The sequence below is a fragment of the Myotis nattereri genome (assembly GCF_964212035.1).
Source record: "Myotis nattereri genome assembly, chromosome: 17".
Classification (NCBI taxonomy): domain Eukaryota; kingdom Metazoa; phylum Chordata; class Mammalia; order Chiroptera; family Vespertilionidae; genus Myotis; species Myotis nattereri.
In genome coordinates, this window is record NC_138092.1 from 20,595,032 (window position 1) to 20,620,820 (window position 25,789).

The 25,789-nt window shown below is 34.3% G+C and overlaps 1 protein-coding gene across 2 annotated transcripts in view; it reads right to left on the bottom strand.

Moving 5' to 3' along the window:
* CSMD3 (CUB and Sushi multiple domains 3) overlaps positions 1–25,789 on the bottom strand; it is an 879,736-nt gene that overhangs the window by 676,733 nt on the left and 177,214 nt on the right. For both annotated transcript variants that reach the window (XM_081111575.1, XM_081111574.1), the window contains exon 4: positions 13,224–13,418. In XM_081111575.1, coding sequence (XP_080967701.1) covers positions 13,224–13,418 — 195 coding nt within the window. The remainder of the gene's footprint in view (positions 1–13,223; positions 13,419–25,789) is intronic.

The following is a 25,789-nucleotide window of genomic DNA, read 5'->3' on the forward strand; positions in this document are numbered from 1 at the left end:
TTAGGTAACAAGTTTTATTGGGAAATAATGTGGAAAGTATATAATGATGGCCAGTGGCCAGGTGCACGAAATTCATGCGGGGGGAGGGAGGGGTGCTCAACCTGGCCTGAACCCTCTCCAATCTGGGACCCCTCAGGGGATGTCCTTGTGGGATCGGGCCTAAACCGGTAGTTGGAAATTCCTGTCACAATCCAGGACCGCTGGCTCCTAACCGCTTGCTTGCCTGCCTGCCTGCATGATTGCCCCTAACCACTTCAGTCATTAGCTCCCCAACTCGAGAGGAGGCACCACAGGCTCCCATGCCCCAGCAGCCATGGCCCTGCCCCCGTCCCACTACCTGCTGAGCAATCCTGATGTTACAGCGTCCCAGCAATTTGCATATTCCTTTATTATATAGATTATGTATAAATTAGTAAGAAATAATCTTACTAAATTTTTCTTCTACAGTCATCCATAAAAAACTTAGCAGTTTTTTTAAGCATATTCCTCAATAATAAACTGCTTACAATGCAAAATTCATTGATGCATATTAGATGATATCCATTGATTCAACTGGAAAAGTAATATATAATCTTCAATGTTGAATCCAATAAATAACAATGGCTAAGTTCCACAATATGTTCAGTTAAATAGATATGTTATAAGCATTTTCACATTTTCTCTTTCTACTATTTTTATTCCTTTTCCATTTTTATTTTTAACTCTCACTACACGGATTTTATGTTGAAAGTAGTTTAAACTAGGAAGAATTCATAAGTTTTATAGTTGGTAGAAGAATGTCATTGTATGAAACAAACTAATTTTCTCAGGAACTTGTGTATTTATAGCATACAAAGGAAAATGAACCATAACTTATAATACTTACTTGGTTAATCTCAAATTAATTTAGTTAAATTTTAGAAGGATTCATGCACACAAATTATCCCCTTATAACTGAATTTTACCTTTGGCATTACTGGGGATTGCTGGGGAAGGAAATCATAAAAATGTCCTCATTGAATAATCTACTCCCATATGCCATACAATATCTGTTAATCACTGACCATTACCAAGAAATTCTCTATTTAATCTTTAAAGTAGTCATCTACAATATAATCCAGGAACAATATGCTTTGTTCAGGGAAGAATGTTGAATCAAAGAGACCATGCACTGAAGATGCTAAAACTTATGGAGAAGGAAAGAGAGCCCCACAAGGAATGTAAAGATGGTCTTTCTACTAAAATGTTCCAGGACCAACTGCAGCATGTTCCTAACTAAACTTATACTAGTTACTAAGGTAGTAATCAACAGCCACTCAATTTTTTCTTGCTAAAGGGAATTTTACTCTATCCTCTGAGCATTCACGGTATCCCAGGGAATGGATCTTCATTTGTCTTATTTAGCTATGGTGGATTCACTCCCCTTTTACAAGGAATTGGGATAGTCTTTCCATAAATTCAGAGTACTATAAATACGAAATATTACTATAATTGGAAATTTATAATAGTTCTAGAGTCTCACAAAGATGTTATAAAAAACAGTTCTAGTTTTCTAGGTTTAATCCCTATTCACCATGAATTTTGGCAAGATTTTAACTTCCACAAGCCTCAGTAGATACTTATGATAAGAAAATCATAATACCTAAATGACAAGCTTTTATAAAGGTAAAATGAGGTAATTCTTATAGAACTATCCTTAGAACATGGTAAGGACTTAATAAACAGTAATCGATTATTATTACTCCAGAGATGGTGCCATAACTAAATGTATGTGATGTTCCAAAATTCATATGTTGAAGTGTAGTGGTGCCTTAATCTTAGGCCTCCCAGCCTCCAGAATTGTCAGAAATAAATTTCAGTTGTTTATAAGCTATCCATTCTATGCTATTTTTTACAGTCATCTGAAGGGATACAGATGGCAAATAGAAACTTTCCCCAATGATCCTCCATTACTGTGCAAATTGTTTTGTGTATGCAAAAAATGGAGGACAAACTTGCTGCCTACTGTTGATGGTCTCTAATTTATGATGAATGCATTTAGATGAAGAGCATTTGCCATATTGTCAAAAAAACAACAACAAAAAAACCAAGCTTACTATCAAAAAAAACTTTCAAATACACTTAATGGCTTACACCTGCCTAGAGAATAAGTTTCAAGCTCTTTATTCTAGGCTTAAAAACTCTCCAAAAGATGATTTTAACAGATCTTCTCAGTTGAAATTTTATTATCTCCTCTCCATCCAAAGTAAGCTCACTTTTAGTTTTCCCAAGTTATACAAATAGCAATAAACATTAAATGACTATACGCGTTATATATGACTAAATACATCTGTTCCCTAAACCTAGAAAGTACTTTCTCTATAATTACTCATTAAAATATTTTGAAAATTGAAAAAGTGTTTAGTGAAGGGAAAAAATAGACAAACAAGAAAAGATCAGTCTTAATAAATTTTGAGTTGAAATAAATAAAGTAGTAAACAAGACAGTCACTTGACAGTAGGTTGTTATAAGATTAAAACTCTGGTTGATTGGTTATGTTTCATTTAAGAAAAAAAAGGTCTAAGGACTGGGGAGCAGGGAGGAGGGGGCCATGGTGGCGGGGGGAGGAGGATATCTGTAATACTTTCAACAATAAAGATAAATTTTAAAAACAAAAATGCTAAAGTATCTGCATAGGCTAAGACTAAAAAAAAACATGCAAAACAAGTTTTATAATCAAAACAGTGGACTAGAGAGTATAATACAAATGGTATTGGAGCCAAATTGCTTGATTTCATATCCTAGCTCTGCCTTTTACTAACCTTGGGAAATTTTAACCTTGTTGTCCCTCTGTTTCTCTATATATAAAATAGGGATCTAGAGAGTATCCACTCTCTATAGAATGAGCATAGATGATTAAATTACATTTTTTTTCTTTGTGATATAGTATACACGGAATTTCGCATTCTTCTTAGTAAGTTTATTTTTCCACCTCAAATTATTTTCTTTTACTTTGTGAGACTATGAACTAATATTTTTCAGATGTTTATGTTCCCAGATGAATTAAAACAAAATAAAATTCTGATTCTATCAAGCATCTAAAAATGCAGAACTTTATACTGTGTATAAACCTTGCTCTTGGTTTCATCTTATTCTTCTGTTATTATCTTTTAACATAGATATCCCTATTTTCATTTAACTTATTTGCTATGTGTATGTTTTTCATGCTGCATCAATTGATTTTTTATGTTAGCTATAAGTTAAATATAAATATGTAATAAGTGACTTTAATATTTTAATTTGAATGCTATGGTATCCTCAAATATAAAGATCAATAAATAAAGAGAAAATTGCTTGGTAAAAACCATAAGGAATTAGTAAAATAAATACAAGGATAACAAAAATGATAGACAAAATAGTTATTTTTTTCAAGATTTCATTTTTAAGATAGTCACTGCCAGTTTTACACACATAATAATTACATAATAAAAAGAAAATTATTTGTTCTTTTGGGTCAGATCTGTAATTAGAAAAAGCTTAAGAAAAGTAACCATAGATTTAGATTTCAAGCACATTCAGCAAAAGACCAAAAATTAGAGTTATTAAAGGCATACAAGTTTCAAGACTGGATTTTGTCATCTATCATTAACTGTATAGAAGATCTTTCAGCATTGAACGTCTCAACCACACATACCCTTAACATAATTTATTTAGGTTAGTAGTGACCAAACTTCACAGAGGAGAAAGAGCTCAATATAAAAAAAATGTGTAAAGTGTTTTGCAGAATAATTCCTATAAAAAATTCTTATTATTTTGCTTTCTTAGCACAAAAAAGTAAGGACTTCTGACATGGCAATAGTCCATTAGAATATGTGTCATATGACATTATCCAGTATCTTTGGTGCACTTCCATCCTCTTCCTCCATTCATTTATCCTAAATTATTTTTCCTTATCTTTAGATTGGTGGCTTTACAAAGAGCAACAGAATACCAGATGGTCATTATTGTGGTTCACTGAGTTTATGTCCTAGCAGGAAGTTAGAAGATTGCCTTTCAAGGTTCTTATCATGCATTGAGCAGTCTATTTCACCACAGGGAATTCTGAAGCTGTCAATATATTTTTGGCTAAGCATGCCCCAACATTTTTCATTTAAGTCATGGTCCCATATTTGAATAAAAAATAATGTAATTTTTTATGTCTACATGTTTTAAAATATAGATAAAGTGTTAGAAATGAGTATTACTTGCTGTCTATAAAATTCTATTTCTATTTTGGGAGCAACATTAAAAAAAACCTATTTGTTATAGCTTCCTCAAAAAAATTAAACTTTCCTCAGATGATCTGGATCTTTCATTTGAAACAAATACTTTAAATTCTTATTTTTCAAAACAAATACATTAAAAATTCCCAAATAAACAAAAGCCTCTATAGAAGCATGTGGCTCAAAAATTACACAAGTGGGAAAAATTAAGACTCAGTTGCCTCAAAAAGAAACTGACTTTTGTCTTTGATTTTTCAAATATAAATTGTCAGAATTTTTCTAGGAATTATACAGAAAGATAAAAATGGGAATAATTCTATTAAAGAAAAAATGCAAACCTCTATAAATAAATAATATAACATATAATACTAAAAATGAAGGTCTAATGATTTATTGTCAAAGAAAATGGATTAGTTTAAAATAAAAATGACAGATGAAAGATCAGAAAAACTTGGATGATACAGTAAAGCAACAAAAATGTTTAAGTTTTTATACACAGGATTAAAAAGTGTGTGCGGGGGGAAGATCAATAGCTACCTGAATGAAGACTGAACTCACAAATATCAAATGGGGAAAAAATGTGTGAGCAGGATGATAAGAACATGGCTATGAGTTGCAACAGCAGAACACAGGCTAATTATATGGAAACTAGAGGCTCAGTGCACGAATTTGTGCACCAGTGGGGTCCATTGGCCTGGCCTGCGGGATTGGGCCAAAACTGGCTCTCCGACATCCTTTGAGGGGGTCCGAGATTGTGAGATAACACAGGACAGGCTGAGAAACCCCACCAGTGCACAATCGAGGCCAGGGAGGGACACAGGAGGTTGGCCAGTCACCGAGGGACCACGGTAGGGCTCCAGGGTATGTCCAGCCTGTCTCAGTCCCAATTGGCCAGACCCCAGCAGCAAGCTAACCTATGGTCAGAGTGTCTTCCCCCTGGTGGTCAGTGCATGTCATAGCGACTGGTTGACCAGTCAACTGTCTCCCTGCTGGTGGCCAGTGCATGTTATAGCAAGTGGTTGAGAGGTCTTAGCATATCATTAGCATATTACACTTTGATTGGTTGAATAGCCGATCAGATGACCAGACACTTAGCATATTAGGCTTTTATTATATAGGTTAATAGAAGGTCCCAATTTTCTTTTCTAAGTGTAAGAAATAAAAGGAAAGGCCAGCACCTATTGCTTATGAAAGAATACCACTGTTTTTGCATAGAATTAGAGGGCACACATTTGGGCAATAACCCACATGACCAAATAGATAACATTCCCATATTTAACAGACTATGGGTTTCATGAAGTTTGAAGCTGTTTCATCCATCACTGTAATTAGCAGTGCGATCTGTTCTTAGTGACTTCTTAATAGACATTAGTTTAATTATTGAATACTAGAGGCCTAGTGCACAAAATCTGTGCACCTGGGGGTCCCTCAGCCTGGCCTGTGCCCTCTCGCAGTCCAGGAGCCCTCAGGGGATATCTGACTGATGGCCTAGGCCCACTCCTCATAGGGAGTGAGCCTAAGCTGGCAGTCGGACATCCTTAGAGCTGTCATGGAGGCAGGAGAGGCTCCTGCTACTGCCACTGCGCTCACCAGCCATGTGCCCACTCCCTGTGTTGAGCATCTGCCCCCTGGTTGTCAGTGTGCATCACAGTGACCGGTCGTTCCGCCATTCGGTAGAACTGCATATTAGCCTTTTATTACATAGGATACTTTAAATATGAGTACTTCCAGAAATAAATGACTCAGAAATGCTATACTTGCCTTGGAAATATATTTTCCCACTCATGTATATTATTTGCTGATCCCAAACTAATTTACTAAACCAATGTGGGACTTAACCACTGCAACTTTGAGAAAAATTAATTCCCACTGACTATGGTTCTAGAACCTAGAAACATCCATTCTCTGCTGCTTGGACTTCAAATACCTGTTTTAATGAAGGCAATAAGCATAAGATAGTAATTACTACTTGTTGAATATTATAGATTAGTTGAATATTATAGATTCTATAAAATATAGAATATTTTATATACATATAAACTAATATAATCCTCATCACAATACTATAAAATAATGAAAAACTTCCCTACTATACTAATGAGAAAACAAGACTGAAAAATTACATATTTAGATAAAAGTCCTTCTTTTTCCTCAGTGGCAGAAACAGAGCATATCATGGCCTTTACTAGTCAAATGTCTATTCTTTCTAGAGTTTAATCTCTTGTTTTAAAAAATACTCTCCATTATTTCAAAACTCTTGGCACATATTGAACTGTCAATAGATATTTTTAAATATTTTAAACAAAATATAATCAGTGATAGCTATAACTTTCACATTATTTTTACAAATTATGATTTTATCTATTTAGAACCAATTTTCACGTTCTGAGTACCTTCTTTGTGCTAGGCATTATATAAGCAATTTTTTAAAACATCATTTCACTTAATCTAATCTCCCTAACATTTACAATCTCTTGAAATAGGTAAAAATATTCAATTTTTACATATGAAACAACACTCTCAGGTAATACGTGGCAGGAAGACAAACTCACAGGTCTTATGCCCCTAAATACAAATCATGTGTCCTTTGCACTACCATGCTGGATACTACTAAAACAATGTCATCATTTTATCACACAAATGGGCTTTTCAGAACAAGGTTAGGGTACATGAGAGGGCAGCTGAATCTTGGTCTGACTGTTGATAAAACAGTCAGCATTTTTCTAGGGAGAAATGAAGCAGCAGCAGGTGAGCTGGGCACTTGTAATTCTTCCTTGTGGCCAGACACCACTGGGGTATGGCTGGCAGTCTTTGAGGTGATAATATAACCCTATCACCAAAGGATTCATGCTTAACTTGCTTATTTATTTGAAAAGCATACACAAAATATTTTCCTCGTTACTATCAAATATAGCAGTTCACATAAAGAGACCAGATCACTTTAAATGAAAACAAGATGTTTTACCTAGACTACGCTGCTCAAAAACATGGCAATGTTTTAGCACAGGCTTTATCTTTCTCCACTACTCTTGCCATTATTCTTGAGTAACATTATCAAACCATAAAAGGCCTGATTCTAAAAATGAATTCCTAATTCATGGCCTGGATCGTGACAGTTTGATATTCAACAAATTGAATTATTTTTCTTTGGCATACATCAGTTTCTCATTAACACTCTTCCTCCTGTGATGCAGGGAGTTACACTAAAACTCCTCTGCTTTGGAAGTCTATGTAAGGGGGAAAAAGAAGGCTGTTTACTAGGTTCTCTTGATCAAAAAAAATAAATAAATAAACTGCAGATTTTAGCTTTAAAAAAGTAAAGTTTGATCTAGTCTTGAAAAATCTCACAGCAGAAAAGAGTTTTATTTTTCAATTTGCAGCTTATTAATATGTTTAATGACTATAAGGGAATGAATAGAACGTGACAATGAGTTATTTATGTGTTTGGGTTTTCCATTCAAAAACACAGTTTCCAGTTTTCTTCATTTTTCATTATTTTTACTTGGCTTTTATCAATAACCAGATCTATTATTAATGTAGCATCATACTTGTGAATATCAAATCTCAGCTTTTATACATGCATAAGTGTGTGGTCAGTACATATGCACAGGATAAATGGCGTTTTCTGTTTTCTAATGCCTTTTGAGATGGTTCCAGAGACCCAAGCACAGGAATAAACACAGTGAACATCTTTCTGCCAGCCCCCTTACAACAGTTTAATAAATAATTTTTTTACAAAGTTTACTTTTCCTAACACACTTTGCTAGGTCTTCTGATTGTTTGTTTTGCCTTTAACCTTTGATTAGAAGTCACTACTTCTTTGGAGGACTTTTGGTATAATTTTCATATAAAAAACATCTGGCTAAACCTCCCTCTCTTTCCCCTTTCCCACTATTGCCTTTAATTGCTCATCCAATTCCCTGTTTCAGTATCATGCTTTGATCCTGAATCACTGATCCAGATTTAAAGTAGGAGAATATTATGTTCTGACTATACAAGTTGCTGCTAGTTTTTCCATTAGCTATTTTCTTTATCGTGTTGCAGTAGAAGACCTTTTACTCTTCACTGCTAATTTACATAATTGCAATTCCTTTTGCTTTGTCAGAGACAACAGTTCACTTATTAGCCCTTTTGCTTACTGTACTGTCAAATATTTGCTTTAGATGGCACCAGTTGACTATGACATCTATATCACTAACATCCAAGCCTTCCCCCGATCAGTATCTCACCTGTCAGATCAAAAGAAATGTCAATAATTTACATTATACACTTCAATGATTTGTGCTATCCCTGAAACTTATATAGAGTCCAAGATCTTTACTTTTGACTATACAGTTATCAAATCACCCAAGGAAATATAACACCTTCTGAATATTTTTCTAATTTATCTAAAATCATCCTAATACAGCCTTAAATTGTCTATGATTGACTCCTTAAATCTTAAAATGTTAATTCTTCCAATCAAATAGCTTGACCTGTGTGTGTGTGTGTGTGTGTGTGTGTGTGTACCCAGATTTAGCTGCCTTGATAACACTATAATTTATGTGTAACTTTTACACACACCTTTATTAGTTTGCTCTGAGATGTGTATATCAAATGCCATTCTTAATACAAACAACATTATGAATTTTAGACTGTTTAACCTGGCAAGAGCATATTCATTTTACACTGTCCTCCAACTGTTCTTATTTAGTAAACAGTGTTGGGAGCAATGGAATGAAGAGGACTCTGAGGCCACATCAAAGCTCAGTGGCAATAAGTGTCATGCAAATGTCTATTGAAGGAGGGATGCAGAAATGGCATATGTGCCAGGTATTTTCATTCTAAACTGAGAGCACAGGATTCAGTTTCACTTTTTATAGAATATTCTTTAGCCCAGCATCAGGTAGCTAGCTGCCTTTTACCAATAATAGCAGATGGTGTTGATGAAATTCATCTTGCCTATGAATGAACACAAAAGCCCTTGCACCATACCCTCTAGGTTGATGTGGCATTCATTTTTCTTAATTAAACTATCATTGTTAGGAAGCATCAAAAGAACTCCCTGAAAGACAAGAGTTTCATCAAGGACAGACTCTATGTAAACTCTAGGGAAAGCAATAAGTATATCCTTACAGGGTTATCAGCCCCCTGTGAGATTATAAAATAAAGAATCTGCACACTATCAAATGGCAAAGAACAGAGGAGGGAAGCCATGGACTGAACAGCCTCCCATCTCTTCTTTCCTAATGAATGACAACTACACAAAATCAAAATACACTATTCCTCTATTGTTTCAGTTTTCATTTTTTAAAATGGTTAATGGGAGATAAGTTGCTCCTTAAAAAATTAGATCATGTGCTTTATTAAGTGTGACTTTATGTACTCTACCATTAGCCAGTGAATATTAGTAACACTGAGAACTATGTTGAGGTTAAAAAGGAAAATGATGGCTTCATTGAAAATGTTGTTCTATCTAGTTTGTGTTTTTAGCAAGACCTCTCTGAGAGCTTCTCTTAAAATGTTGTCCCTAACCGAATTTCCTTCCACTCAACTGAGAGAATCTATGATTTTCCTTATCAAGGTGCCTAACACACTACACATTCTGATATTAAAGCAATTATCATATATTAATTATATGATTACATTATGATCAGCCACACTAGAATTCGGTTTTTAAAGGCAAAACTTGTTTCTGCATCATGTTTTGATCCTTGGTACAAGAAATAATGCTCTGCACATCGTAGGTCCTTAATAAATATATTTCAATGAGTAAATGTATTCATTTACTGCTAAGGAGAAGAAAATGCAAATTTGACAGACTGAAATTGAAGTGGCAGAATTTTCAAAAACAGTAGAGCCATTTTTATTTTATTTATTTTAGATTTTTTTTAATCATAGAGGTTAGAATGGAGTCAAAGGGTCAAAGGAAGTAATTCTGAAGATACTTGAGGTTGATGAGTAGGAAAGCTGAACATATACTATGGCAAAATCAAACAAAATATCAACAATAACTAAAACTGAAACGTTTTAGGTTTAGGATATAAGAATAATTGATTTTCATGCAGTTTTTGTTGACGTAATTCCTTTCTCTCAGAAGGAGATGGTAACAAGTGCTAAAGAAAGTTAGAAAGATAGAGTGAGCATAAATAAGAACATAGTTATGTTCCTGGCCCTTTACATATGCTTTCATATTAAACTCTAACAGTACTGTGATTTTGGTATTTCTATCTTTTCATCTTATTACAGCTAAAGAAATAGTATCCAAAATAATAATAATTTTTGCTCAAAGGCCCTAGTCAATATGTGACAGAATTAGTATTTAGACTCATCTTTCTTATTAAACTGAGATAGAGAAAAAGCCCCACAACAGAATTTAATTTTCAGATAGTATTGAAACTACTCCATTGAAACATCTTACTACTACAAATGTTTCATGGTTTTAACTATCTTAAGTCCTTTTGATAAAGGGAGTTTTACACTTGTAAAAACTTGAATATATGTCTTTTGGCTGATTCATATATACAGCACCATTTCCTCTCATAATAAAACTCTTTTGAAGAGAGATGCAAATTATTTTGGTGAAGCGCCAAAGTGGTAGCAAGCTCAGGCTTTGAAACCAGACAGAATGGGTTCAAATCTGACATCGCCATCATACCCCATTTACGTTGGCAGACATTTCTCCCTTGGACGCTAACAGTTCTGCACATCTTTGTACCAGACTGCCTTTTCAGAGATGCTTGTATAGCAAATAGATGCAAAGAAAAAAAAAATAGTGTCTTCCACCAGACGGAGGGCAAGTTACCTTACAAGCTTGAGAGACAGAGGTAAGGTCTCTCTCTAGAGCAGTGGTTCTCAACCTTCTGGCCCTTTAAATACAGTTCCTCATGTTGTGACCCAACCATAAAATTATTTTCGTTGCTACTTCATAACTGTAATGCTGCTACTGTTATGAATCGTAATGTAAACATCTGATATGCAGGATGGTCTTAGGCGACCCCTGTGAAAGGGTCGTTCGACCGCCAAAGGGGTCGTGACCCACAGGTTGAGAACCGCTGCTCTAGAGCAAAGGGCAGATGTGTCCATTGTAAAAGATTCAATTTTCCTAAGTTCATGATTCCTTTCCTATAGTGCCACCAACTACACATGAAAACATCTCACATTCTTCCTATCGTTCTATGAGACTCTGGCTTGCAGAGCTGACACAAATGGCGATACATTTAGGTCCTAACACCTCTGTGCATAATGTACTCCCCTTTGTTTCTGACCCAACTGTCTTGTCCCTTCTATGACCATCAAGTACCTGTGGCAGACAAACTTGTGAACTTGCAAGTTAAGTAAAAGCTCATACTCTTCATAGTTTTTGACATTTGCTGAGCAACCTTGAACCACGGTTTCATATTGTTGTGAGACTGAAAAGTGATGATGCTTATAATATCTTAGTACACTCTAAGTGCACAAATAAATGGTAGCTAAGCGTAGTCACAGAAATAGCACCAGCAGCAGAAACAGCAGTGGTAGCAGTGCAATAGCAGCAGTGGTAGTATTACTATTAGCAGCAGCATTAAAGGAAGCTAACATTGAGAGAATGTCATACATGTCAGATATTTTACTAAGAGGCAGGTATAGATGTCTCATTTAATCCTCACAATAAATGAACAGGTGGCGGTTGTTGTTTTCTCTCCCTGGTCAAAAGAGATAAATCTGAGATAAAGCTCACGGAGTTGATGATTTGCCTGATATAGCTCACATGGTAAAAGTCAGAGCTGGGATAAGAAGTTAGCTGTGTCTTATTTCCAAGGGTTTCTCTTGCATGCATTTGTGGTGACATGTTTAAGAGTAAACTACAAAGTAATTTAGATGAGCAGTTGGACATTCCTACATCCCATCTGTAGAGGAATTACAGACACTTGTCAAAGCTAAATGAGATACTCATTTGTTTATTAGGAAATATGAAGCCCAGAGAGAAAACAGTCTGTGCCCAGTATTTCTGTGGACACAATTCATCCATGAATTCAGCTAATGTTGAACTTGTTCTATCCTCTAGTCCAGCCGTGGGCAAACTACGGCCCGCAGGCTGGATCCAGCCCGTTTGAAAAGAATAAAACTAAAAAAAAAAAAAAAAAGACCATACCCTTTTATGTAATGATGTTTACTTTGAATTTATATTAGTTCACACAAACACTCCATCCATGCTTTTGTTCCAGCCCTCCCGTCCAGTTTAAGAACCCATTGTAGCCCTCGAGTCAAAAAGTTTGCCCACCCCTGCTCTAGTCTCTGTACTTTGAGCCTTTGTCCATACTATATAATAAAAGGCTAATATGCAAATTTTCCCCTCAAGAGTTAGGCTGCTTGCTATGACATTCAGTGACCACCAGGGGGCGGCTCAGAATGAAGGAAGGCCCTGGCTGGCAGCCGGCAGCTGGGGAACAAAAGCCCTGATCAGCCCTGATGGCCAGCCAGGCCTAGGGACCCTACCTGTGCACGAATTCCATGCATCAGGCCTCTAGTATTAATATATTATAGTGTTTTCCCCATAATACAAATAATGTTCATCAGTATTGATAAGAAACTATACAGCATTCTTAATTTCATAATTTCTTCTGCTAAGTTCTCTACCAGAAATCTTTAAAAGATTCACAAATCCAGTCAATATTTCAAAATTTAAAAAAACATGATTTTGACAGTCTAATTATATTTCTGAACATCATGAGTTCCATATTTTTCTAATATAAATACGAAGACACATGCACACAATGTATGTAGAAATATATATAAATATAAATGTATTTACTATCTCATTTTTAAAATAGTCTTTCCTTATCAAGCATTTTTTCTTAACTTGTCATCTAGTATATGATATGTATATATAATTTTAAGCTTCAAATATTATAAAAGAAACAGTTGGCAAATGTCAATCATGTTTTGCAAATATAATCTCTGACTGCAACTCTTACTTTCAAAATGATTTTATTGTGTCAAATATTCAACCAGCATAAAAATAAACATTGTGTTTCTCCTTACCTCTACAGATGGGTACAGGAAAATCCCATGAGGCTGTATTAACTGTATTGGCTATACACGTGAGTTGAGGGTGGCCATCCAGGATATATCCAGTTACACAGCCGTAGCGGATCTTGTCCCCAACGTCAAATCTTGTACCATATAATACACCTTTGGGTGGGACTCCTGGGTTTCCACAAGAGCTACTCTGTAATTCTGTAGAAGACAGGGAAAGGAGAGTTTACAGTTATTTTAATACAAGTTTAAATGTTTTAGATTTATAAAAATGTAGATCAAGATGTATCCTATGCTTTTAAGAGGAGTCACACAAAAAGTATTCCATTTGAATAAAGGGAACAGAGAAAATTGGGAAGGGAACCAGATTTTATTGAACAAATGTCATTTTTTTGAGCTAAAAAATTTAGATATTTTATATTGCTTAGTCTTTGCTTAGTCTTTGCAGTAATGCTAAAATCAGCACTACTCATATTGTACATATAATTAAAGCAAATTAATACCATTTACTTCACTTCTTTAAAGTTACATTTTACTAACATGGTAATAAACAAGTCAAGTAACATTAATATCTCTCCTTACTGATACTTGTACTTAAACCTGAATCATGAGCATTCATCTGAAAAAAATACACATATGGATGGAAATTTTTTTTCACTTGAAAACATAGTGCAGTAAAAATGAACACATCTTTGAAGTTAGAGATTGGGCTAGAATTCCTAGCTCTATTATTTGTTTAACCTGGAATTATAATAAGAATTGTAATAAGTATATAAAGTTGTGAAGTTTTAATTAGATCAATATGCAAAATATCTGGAAAATGCCCAATATAGCAGAATAATTTTCCTATTGTCATATTTTATTAGTTGATGATTAAAAATATGAGTATACAAATATGAAATATTTAAAGTAATATTCACTTCAAACAAAAATACAATTTCACTTTAAATATAAAGTAATGGAAAGAAATTTATAGAAATACAAATTTATAGAATTTAATGAAGTTAGAGTAGAATTTTTGCCTTATGTTATTTTCTAAATTTTCTAATTTATAAAATTATACTACTTTTATTCTATAAGTCATAATCAATAGGAATAAAAAAGTAAGGTATCAATGCACTAAAAAGCATTCCAGTTTGAGTAAAGCCTAAAGCCTAGTTAATAGTTTTTTGCAAATGTAAGTTCCTACCAGAAACTTTGTTTGGACAATCATGCTATGATTAGGTAAGTAATTAATATTAAGGGAAGCTGGATAAAAAATTTATAAAAATTCTGTACTGTTTTCATAAATTACCTGAAAATATGTAATTAATGCAAAATAAAACGTTAATCAAGACATTGCAAGGCAAAAATGAAGTACCTTTACATTTTTCTTTAATATTCATCCCATTTGTGCAGTTAGTAAATTCCATGCATTATCATTTTATTTTAAACAAAATAATTATTAGCCACTATAATATTGAAAATATTAATAACAATATTAAATAAACATCAAAATTAAATTTTTTTCATAATATGAAGTTGCAACTTTACAAAAGCAATGGTCATATATGGATAAGAAATGTATACAGAACTAAACTTTTGTATTTTTACCCACAATAGGCTTTTAGTTTCTTTAGGAATGTTTATTTTTTAGACTCAAACCTAGAAAAGAATATAACTAATACCAATTAAATATCAATGTTTTTTATAAATAATGGGCAATTTCCTTATGCTTCCTTAGCATGTAATGATAATCATAAATATTTTTAAATACTGGTAACCAAGTTTAATCATTTCTAATATTCTACCTTACTATTTTTTCCAGGCATATGCTATAAGTTAATTTTCAGTGTAATTTAAAACATATTTCTTTTGTGTGAATTTTAGCAATTCTTTACAAAATAAATTTGAAATTAATAGTTAATTTTGAAACAATTATTTTTTTGGCAAATTCATTTGATTAAAAAATGAGATGTTTGCTGCAGGAAATGGTGAAGTTATAATCAGTTTTGATAACCTGACTAACAATTCAACCCCTTGAACATAGTATTAACAAAGAAAATACTTTTAATGAAAATACCATTTGTGGCCTTAGAATCCATAAAGTTCTTTCCTTCTCACCCCCTAAATAATAATTAAGGTCAGTACTTCAATTATCAAAAAGTTATATATTTAGGAGGAAAAGCAGATTCCAAATCACTTCAGAGGAAGTAGTTAGGTGGAGAAATAAAAGGGTAGAGAGAGAGGAAAGCTCTAAATAGTTGTTACGCTCATATTTAACTTGGACTTAAATGAACAAATAAACATTATCCACAACAAAGTATCTAAAAGCAAAAATGGAACACAAATGAATTGAGTCAATAAATGAATAACAACACTGGTTGAAATCTTAATGAATTGCCCTAATCTGCCTGTGGCTGAATTATTTCAAAACCAATAGACAAGAATATTCAGGCTGTTTCGAAAGAAACTAAAATAAATAACTCAAAAACATATCTGGTTCTCACCTTCAGGTAATTACTGCTATTGATTGCCCTTGTTTTTGACCTTCATAAGAACAACTAACATCATCCTCTGTAAACTGAGTAACCCATGAAGACAGTTATTAAGATGCTCCACACTCAAGATTAATAGATTCCAATTCCGTATCCATTGTTCATGGATTCTATTTTCAGTATTCTTCCAACCCTTTAATTTGGGATTGCTCTCTAAGCTCTCTATGTCCATTTTAACATGCAGTGCCAAGAAGGATGTGCTATAAACTGAAGGAATTATATAATCCACCATCAAAAAATGTTTTATTCTGATTGAATATTCACATTAGTCTTGCTCTTTAAAAAAAAGTGCTGATTATCTGAATTTTTAAATGAAATTAACTTTTTTATTAAAAAGAGTTTGGGAATAGCTAAGTTAGACTAACTTTTAGGCCATGTCTCTACCAGCTGGCAAGAGTTTGAATTTCAGCCCAGTCCGTGTGGTTCAGTAGGTAGAGCACTGTCCCTTGCACCAAGAGGTTGCCAGGTTCAATTCCCGGTCAGGGTACATGCCTATGTTGCTGGCTTCAACCCTAGTAGCGGGTATGCAGGAGGCAGCCGATTGATGTTTCCCTCTCTCTCCCTTCTCCTCTAAATAAATAAATAAATAAATAAATAAATAAATAAATAAATAAAATCATATTTTTCATAAGAGTTTGAATTTCATGTCAGAAAGAGAATGACAGATACCATATGCTTTGGCTTGTATGTTGAATCTAAAAACAACATAGAAACAGACTCACAGATACAGAGAACAGACGGACAGCTGTCTTTCAGAGGGGAGGGGAGGTTGGGGAAGCTGAGTAAAAATGGTGAAGGGATTAAGCAATACAGATTGGTAGTTACAGAACAGTCACAGAGATGTAGGTTGCAGCATCGGGAATATAGTCTATAATGTCATGATGACTATGTACGGGGCCAGGTGGGTACTTGAAGCAGCTGGGGGATCACTCTGTAAAAGTACGTAATTTTCTAACCACTCTGCTATACATCTGCAACTAATGCAGAATAATAATGAATCTAAACTAACTGAAAAATTAAATAACAGTTTGAATTTCAGGAGAAAAGGAAGACATACTCTACCATACTCAGTAAAGCAGATTATAAACCAATCATTAATATGCACATTATTGTCCTAGCCAGTTTTCTCAGTGGTTAGAGCAACAGTCCATGGACTGAAAGGTTGAGGGCTATATTCCCGTCAAGGGCACATACTTCACTTGTGGGCTCAAATCCCTGGCCCCAGTTGGGGTGTGTGTGGGAGGCAACCAATCAATGTGTCTGTATCATTCTCTCTCTCTCTCTATCTCTCTCTCCCTCTCTCTCTCTCTCCCCCTCTTCTCCCTCTTCTCCCTCCCTTATATTCTCTCTAAAAGTCAACGGAGAAAATAATCTCCAGTGAGGATTAACATAAAACAACAACAACAAAAAAACATGTTATTTACAATAAGTAGTGATTTTAACTATTCTAAAATCATTAAGGGAAATAGAAATTTAAGATTTCTCCTAGAATCCATCAGATGTACATGCAAGATAACCACATTGTGCTTGCCATTTCAATTCATTTCTAAAGCAAATAATTACATCTAAAAGCAGAATTGTCAAATAGACTATTTTCTTCTTTCATCAAAGATGTCACTAATATATTGATCAAAGGTTTCGGTGATAGGATCTGACAAATTATTATCTGATATTCATTCCTTCAGCAAGGATGAAAGTGGGGTTGAGCGTGATTGGGGGAGGGGGAGTACCTAAAGTTTCACCATACTGTTGCTGAGCATTGGATCTATTTTTTTTCTATTTCTTCTTCTTTTTTTATTTATTTCTTATTAAGGTATTACATATTTGTCCTTTATTTTTTAATGCAATAATAAATATGTGAAAGAATCTCCCCATGTACTGCAGCCTTATTTGAAGTAATTCTTGGAATCTATCTCATGAGATAAAGTTTATAGATAAAAGAGAAATACTTAGACAGTTTAGTGAATTGAGAAGATTACTGGAAAACATGTCTGAAGATTTTACATTCAAAACACTTCTCTGAAAATGGCAGAGACCCTCTATGTAAGCTTACTTCTCTATCCATAGCATATGATTGAGTAAATTAAAACTCATTTGGGTGTGTGTTTTATGAAGAGATGTGTACTTTATATAATCTGTCTTCTCATAGATATTGCAATTATCAGCAAATAATATGAAGACATTCTGGCAACATAAACTATTCTAAAGTGTAAAATATTGTTGATGCATCAAAAAAATTACTTGGAAAGACCCAAGAAAAACAACAAATCCAATTGAGTTATATAGAGGTTATAGTTGGGTGACACTTGTCAATATCAGTTAAACGGAAATATAATTACTGTACTTGGTAAGTGATAGGACTAACTTATTCATTAGAAGCTCTTGAGGGTTACTATTAACATTGCTCTGCGATGTGCACAAGTTAAAACAACATCACCTTCTTTGCTTTCTAAGAGTTTACAATTTAAGAAAGTTAACAGTCTTAATTTAACTGTTGAGGTCAGCTCTGAGCTATACTGTTTTGGCACATAGACATTCATATTCCCAATTACATTTCATAAAATACCCAACAACATATATGATTCCCCCACTGAATAGAAAGGAAATCTTGAGGCTCAGGTAGATGAAGTAACTTTCTCAAGGCCACCAACAATAAATGGTAGACTTGTGGCTCAAGCTTAGATGTTTCCAAGTTTAAAGTCTCAGATCATTTTATAATTGCATATTGTTACTCATGAAAAACAGATGTTCTTTTTACAAATGATTATTTAGCAGCTATCATGGGCAATACTCATGGGAACACAGATTTGCAAATTACACACATGGTCCTGCCCTCATGGAGTTTATAACCTGCTGTTGACAAAGGCAATAAATAATTGATTACAGAACAGTAATTATAAGGTGACAAATGAGATAAATATATAGGCTATAATGAAGTTTATGATTGAGAAAACAATTAGTCTTAATTAAGAGGAAGTCTGAAAAGAATTTCATGATGAAATAAGGTTTAAGCTGAGATCAGAAATAGGATAAGGAGTTAGCTGGATAACAAAAGAGTTAACAAGTATCTTGAAAATTTTAAAATATAAGAATCAAAGTATAATAGTTATTAGATTTAACAATATAGGTAGTACAGGTTCTATGAATATGATTGGGTAGAAACTGAATTTTGAGGGGGGAAATCCATAAGGGGTGACCAAAGACAAGTTCATACAGTGAATGCATATACAATGCATAGACTTATGAATAGAAAGAACTATTTATGTCATCTTTTTCTTTTGGGGGAGGTACTGGAAGCTCTTCAGAAGAAAATAGAAAATAAATTACTGAAATCCATCCAAAATACACATATGAGCAGAGATTTTCCTATGTATGATATATGCTGTGTGAGTTTACAAGCTTAATACTAGAATATTGAATATGAATGATTTTAAAATAGATCACCAAAATTAATTTTAAAACAATGAGCAGCCAAAGTAATATATGCATACTATTCAGATATGATACTATCAAGTAGAGCTGTTGATATGATTACATAAAGTAATACAATCTATTCATTTATACACTGAGCAAGCACTCAATACATGGAACATATTAGCTCATCAAATTGCAACTTTATTATTATAATTAACTTTGCATTTGAGACATCTAAATTAGGTGTGATTAAGTTATAATTTACTAGAGGTAGAGTCATGTCTTCATTAAATGCTAACATACTATGTTATGTCATTCCTGTTGTTTTAAAAATTATTTAAAAATATCAATTTAATCAAGGGTAAAATTGAGTTAATTATCTAAGTCATATATAAAATTCAAGGGATAATCTCAACTCCTGGTAGAAGATTTGTATAACCAAATTCACAAAGCTTTCCTATAGGTGTCATTAATTCATGCATTCTTTCCTCTACTAGTTGACACCATTTATCAAGCACTATGCCAGGCACTATGATTATAAAAAATATATATTTGATGTACCACAGCCTAAGAAGTCCACAGTAGTTTGTTTTGTGGTGTGTGTGTTGTAGTTTTTTGTGGTTTTTTTTGTAAAGAAAAAAATGTTTAAAATAAAATGTAAATCCTGAAAGAGGGCATATAAAAAGGACTATAGAAGGACAGTGTTTTCATCAGGTGTTCCTTGGAGAAATTCAATAAAACTCTACCAAGCGATTTAGAAAGAGTGACTTACTAGTAAACACATTAAAACAAACTTGGCTCAAAAAAAAAAAAAACAATTCATTAGGAACACATGAATAATTATGAAAGGCAAGATATTTAGCAAAACATCAAGAAGAAAACCTGACCTAGAAAACTGAATGAAAACTGAATGAAAGGAAAAGGAATACCATGACTATAGAATTCAATAATTATTCAGTCAAATAGATGAAGCATAATCCTGCTAAGACCAATTAACAATGCTTTAAAACACTGTAAAATTATATCTACTAAGGGAAGTAAAATCAAGTTGTTTGTACTTCTTACAGAAAATTAATTTCAAGGCTTTATTTCCCAGATGATTAAAATAATTTAGAAAAGCATAACATCAAGTTAAAACAGCTACTACCTCTCATCCTGAGACTTCAAAGCACTTAACAAACTAATACGCTTTTCTATATTTGTTAGTTGTACAAAATGTTATTTTATTACAGATACTGAGTCATTGAGTCATTCCATTTATACAGGATATAAATGGTGTTGCTTAAGATCTCTCTTGGAGACTTTGTTTAGCAAATATTCTGAGATTATTTTGAATCAGTTATTTCATCTATCATGCTCCCATGGACTTTAATATGTATATATATATAAATTAAATATACATATAAATGAACTTTATTTCCTTTTAAAAAAAATTTTATTGATTTCAGAGAGGAAAGGAGAGGGGGAGAGAGATAGAAACATGAATTATGAGATGAAATCATTGATTGGCTGTCTCCAGCAGCCCCCACTGGGGATAGAGCCTGCAACGTGGGCATGTGCCCTGACTGGGAATCCAACTGTGACCTCCTGGTTCATAGATCGATGCTCAACCACTGAACAACACTGGCCAGGCAAAATTTATATCTTTATACATTTTCTTTTTTGCTAGACAATGACCATATTGAGAATAGGGTTTCTAATTCATCTTTGTGTTTCAAAAATTTAGCATATCGCCTGATATAGTATACTGTAAATAAGCAAAAGGATTACTCAATTAATTGATTTATTTCCTTTAATGGAAAAACATAAAAGATGATTATCACACTGAGTTTATTAGATGTTTAGACACAAAATAGAGTGGAATGGTAGAGTATCAGAGAGCTGTAGGTATATCATGGATTAAACTAACGTCAGGATAAGTACTGGACCACATTGGCAACATGTGATCTTGTATTGGTCCAAGCATGTCAAACTCAAAGGCTTAAACATGCCAAATAAACGAGGCATGCAGCCTGCAAGCCACAAGTTTGACATGCTTGTATGGGTCAAATTACATACTGCGCCATTCAAATATGTCTGTGTTTTTGTTGTTTTATGAAACTACATTAACTGCTATAGACAGTTCCTAATAATGCGCACAATTCGCAAACTACTGGTTACACCAGGAATCCTCACGGGAATACTAGGGATGGAGCACACACTGGGCCACATTTGCATTTTGAAAGCCATACTGAAACTTTGAAAAGCTTCTTTTTCAGATTTGGCAATCAAAAGGACGAATGTCCATTACCACTTTTATTCTTTTCACTTAATGAAAGGGAATTCTAACAAACTACTAGTTGCTGGGGGAGAAATGAGAGCAAACTAGCGTTTTCTTAGCTAGCATGCGCAAGAGGAAAATAGCCTGTACACTGACTCACTGACTAGGTGGCGGGGAGAGGGGTCGGGGAATGCAAACATATTACCCAGCATTTCAAGCAGTAGGAAGATCAAAGTCTATTGTTACACTTTTCTTTTTTTTCAAATTAAGATAAATCTTCAGGGGGCTGACTATATTTCCAAGTGAAGGAATATAAAGTAGTGCAAAGAGTCAGTGTGAAACCAAATACATTAAAAATGTATGCTATCTAGGCAACATGATTCTGTTTTGAAAATGGGGTGTAGGTACATCTCACAGGCAATATAGATAAATTTTTCAGAGTCAGTTAGAAAGCAATGATCAGATTCTATGAAGAAAATTCATTTGCACAAAGGACTAGCAAGTTACTGGATATGTAATTTTGAATATGTGAATAAGAGGAAATTAATGTTCTTTCAATTTCAAATATTTGTGCTCTTTTCTGGCAAAACACATTTTCCCATCTAAAATTAACTGATGAGCCCTAACTGGTTTCGATCAGCGGATATAGTGTCAGCTTGCGGACTGAAGGGTCCCAGGTTCGATTCCAGTCAAGGGCATGTACCTTGGTTGCAGGCACATCCCCAGTAGGGGGTGGGTGTGTAGGAGGCAGCTGATCAATATTTCTCTCTCATCGATGTTTCTAACTCTCTATTTCTCTCCCTTCCTCTCTGTAAAAAATCAATAAAACATTTTTTAAATAAAAATAATAAAATTAACTGATGAAAAACATTATTTTTGCAAACTATTTAACTACTAATGTAATAAACTATTTTAAAATATGATTATTTAAACCTAACTATACCCTGTGCAGCTATCAGAATATGAACAAAGTATATATTAGCAGCCATTCTCACTTTACAGTTTCTAAAAATGGAATAACGCTGCATCTGGCATGGGTAGCATTTGATAGCTTGATTCCGAATAATAGAAAAAAATATGAATAGACTCTCCTCTCCCAGTGACAGAATTGGGACAAGTATCTGTATTAAGACTTTTAGATAAAAGTAACTTAATTCTTTAAAAAATGGTAAGCTGATTGTGGATAATTTACTAATTATATATTCACCCAATGAGTGAGAGATGCCACTGTATTTCAGCAATTAATTAATCACCAAATAATTATTGAAGCCTGAGGTATAAATATAAAAGGGATATAAAAATAGGACACCAATCCTGTTCTTTTTGAAATTATAACTCATTTAGAAGCATAAGTCATGCACAGTGATCTTCTGGCATTTAAATAATAAAACTGGTTCCATAAGCTAAAAAAAAAAAAACACACACACACAAAACATATACTTTTACAAAAGGAGGGATATTGTATGAGATAAGTAAGATTTTATTTGGAGAGGAGTCAAGAGTAAAATAAATTATATGAATAAAAGTCAGAGAAAAGAATGTACAATATGTGCTCAAGGGCAAAATGCAAAGTGAATAGCTTAAGCAGAATACAATACATATGAGGAAACACAGAATTAAACTTGAGAAAAGAATGTGAGTTTCACACTTTAGAGCCTTTAAATGAGCTGTTTCAGGATCATGCTGCTATGCAAATTCTGCCAAGGCCAGAATTCTGCCAACCAAAGGCCTCAAAATAAAATGGTTTAAAGAGATAGCAGCGATTTTCAGTATGTGATTCTCTGACTGGTCTAGGCTAGGTTGGATCAGATTATTCCCTCAGGTTATCAAAGACCCCGATTTTTTCCATTTTATTGCTCTATCATCCTGGAGGGCATTGCATTTATATGATGAAGCTGGACTATCAAAAAGTATGAAATCCAGGCTACTGGGAGTTGAATCAGAGGATGTTCAGAGAAAGAAACTTTCCCTCCCTTCCCATTACTCCTGACAAAACCCCTTCTCATTACAACAACCTTCTCAAACCCAGGGTTTCCTGGATAAGCACAGAAGGTGTGTGTGTGTGTGTGTGTGTGTGTGTGCCTGTGCATGAAAATGGCCTTAAGGATTGAACAACCAAAGGGATCTGGCCAATGAGTTTAGAATTTATTTGGCTAAAAGTTCCCTCAAAATCTTATTGGCAACTGGTTTGTTTGCTTCCAGCTATTTTCATGTACCAGTAAATACTCAGGCCCTATCCAAAACCTGCTTTAACCATTTCTCTTTCTCTTTTCAACCTTTTCAACTGGGACTACCAAGGCTGATCTGAAGTAATGTGCAGGAATGAGATATTCTTTATCTGATCTTTGCCCCAGGGCTGCCCTGAATAAGAAAATAGGAAACTTATCAAGCTTTCTTACCCCTACTGTACAGTAGCAGTTGACTTTTCCAATCCATTTAACCAGGATTTTAGACTATATTTCCCTAAATCTCTCCATGAAAAATAGCCAATATATTCCTGGGCTTTTGTCTTTGTTATAAACCCGTTGTTGTCAAAGGCAGCCAAGAACAGGCCACACTCCTTAACAACATTCTTATTAACCTCATCCCTCTGAGCTAAAGCTTCAGTGGTCTGCCATCCACATTGTCATAAACAATAACTTCATTACACTTGCTATAATATGTTTTCTTGCTACTACTCCTAGCCACAAAACAGTAACAAATATCTTAGGTTTTTCTTTCAATGCACCACTTCTGTTACCAATACTTCATCAATGTCAGAAATAAAAACCAATTTTCAAAGCATAAATGGATTTAATAGTTTTTAGGAATAGGTTCTAGGCTGGGCCTCTTGATTAATACAGCATTAGCCCAATAAGGGGATTGCTTCCTTGAGGCCACCTCGGAAATTAAGTTTACCTGGAATCACTGCCACCTCACCACCATCCCCTGAACAGCAGGAGACTGAAAAGGCGTCAGTTGAAATTACATTTCAAGCATAAGGGAGTTATATCAAGAGGCAACAAATACAACAACTGTGTTTTACTCACAGGAAGCTAGAAAATGCTGGAAGGGGCTGTAGCAAAACATTGAGTCTGCAAGACAATTGCCTGTGCCTAGATTCGATGTTTCAGGCTCACACAGGTACATACAGATGTAGTACTTAACTCACATGCACTCTATGAGCCTTAGAAATGTGATTTTATTTTTAAAATTTTTCCGATTGAAAAATTGTGTAATGGAGAACAAGAGAATGCGTCTGATCAAACTGCCTAATATGCAGGTATTCCCCTTTCACCCTGTTTCAGAAATTATAAATTAATTCTTTCAAAATACCCCTGGATAATCCTTCTAACTCTGCCTACAGAAGTCTAATCTCTCACCTGATGGTCGAGATCCTCCACAGCCATACCCCTGTATGCACTGCCTGTATCTCCCTATGCACTCCTACTCGCATGCTCTATTCATCAAATAGTCACTTCTCCCCAAAATGTCACATGTGATCCTGCTTCATAGGTTTACAGCATTTTGAAATATCTCCTATTTCCATCTAAATGTTTCTATACTTGAAGATTTAAACCAATCCCTTTGCATAAAACTTTCCCAAACACTTCAGTCCATAGTATCACCTTTGCTCTAGAACTAAAAGTTTCTATTTTCTATTATATTCATTGATCACTTATTCAAATATTTTATGACATTTCATTTGCCATCTTTTTAAAAAATTCTACATTGTTCTCTATTTTTTAATGTGTAAACCCCTATCTACTCAATTGACTTGTGGCCATAATCAAGACAGATACTGTGGGTTTTTTTTGGTGTTTCTTTATTTTTTTTTTTATTGATTAAGTTATTACATATGTGTCCTTATCCCCACGTTACCCCCCACCCGCCCCCACTCATGCCCTCACCCCCCTGTTGTCTGTGTTCATTGGTTAGGCCTATATGTTTGCATACAAGTCCTTTGGTTGATCTCTCTTCTTTACCCCCACCCTCCCCTACTTTCCCTCTGAGGTTTGATGGTCTGATCTATGCTTCTCTGTCTCTGGATCTGTTTTTGTTCATCAGTTGACTCAGTGATGCCACTTCTAGGAATATATCCCAAGAAACTAGAAACACCCATTAGAAAGGCTATATGCACCCCTATGTTCATAGCAGCACAATTCACCATAGCTAAGATTTGGAAACAGCCTAAGTGCCCATCAGTAGATGAGTGGATTAAAAAACTGTGGTACATCTACATGATGGAATACTACACTGCGATACTGTGTTTTTCATGTGCATCTTTAAACTCTTTAATTCAGATATACTTGGCTCTTAATATTTATTTGGTTACAGAATTAGCTTAGTTCAAAGAATAATTAGAAAGTTAGAAATATCTA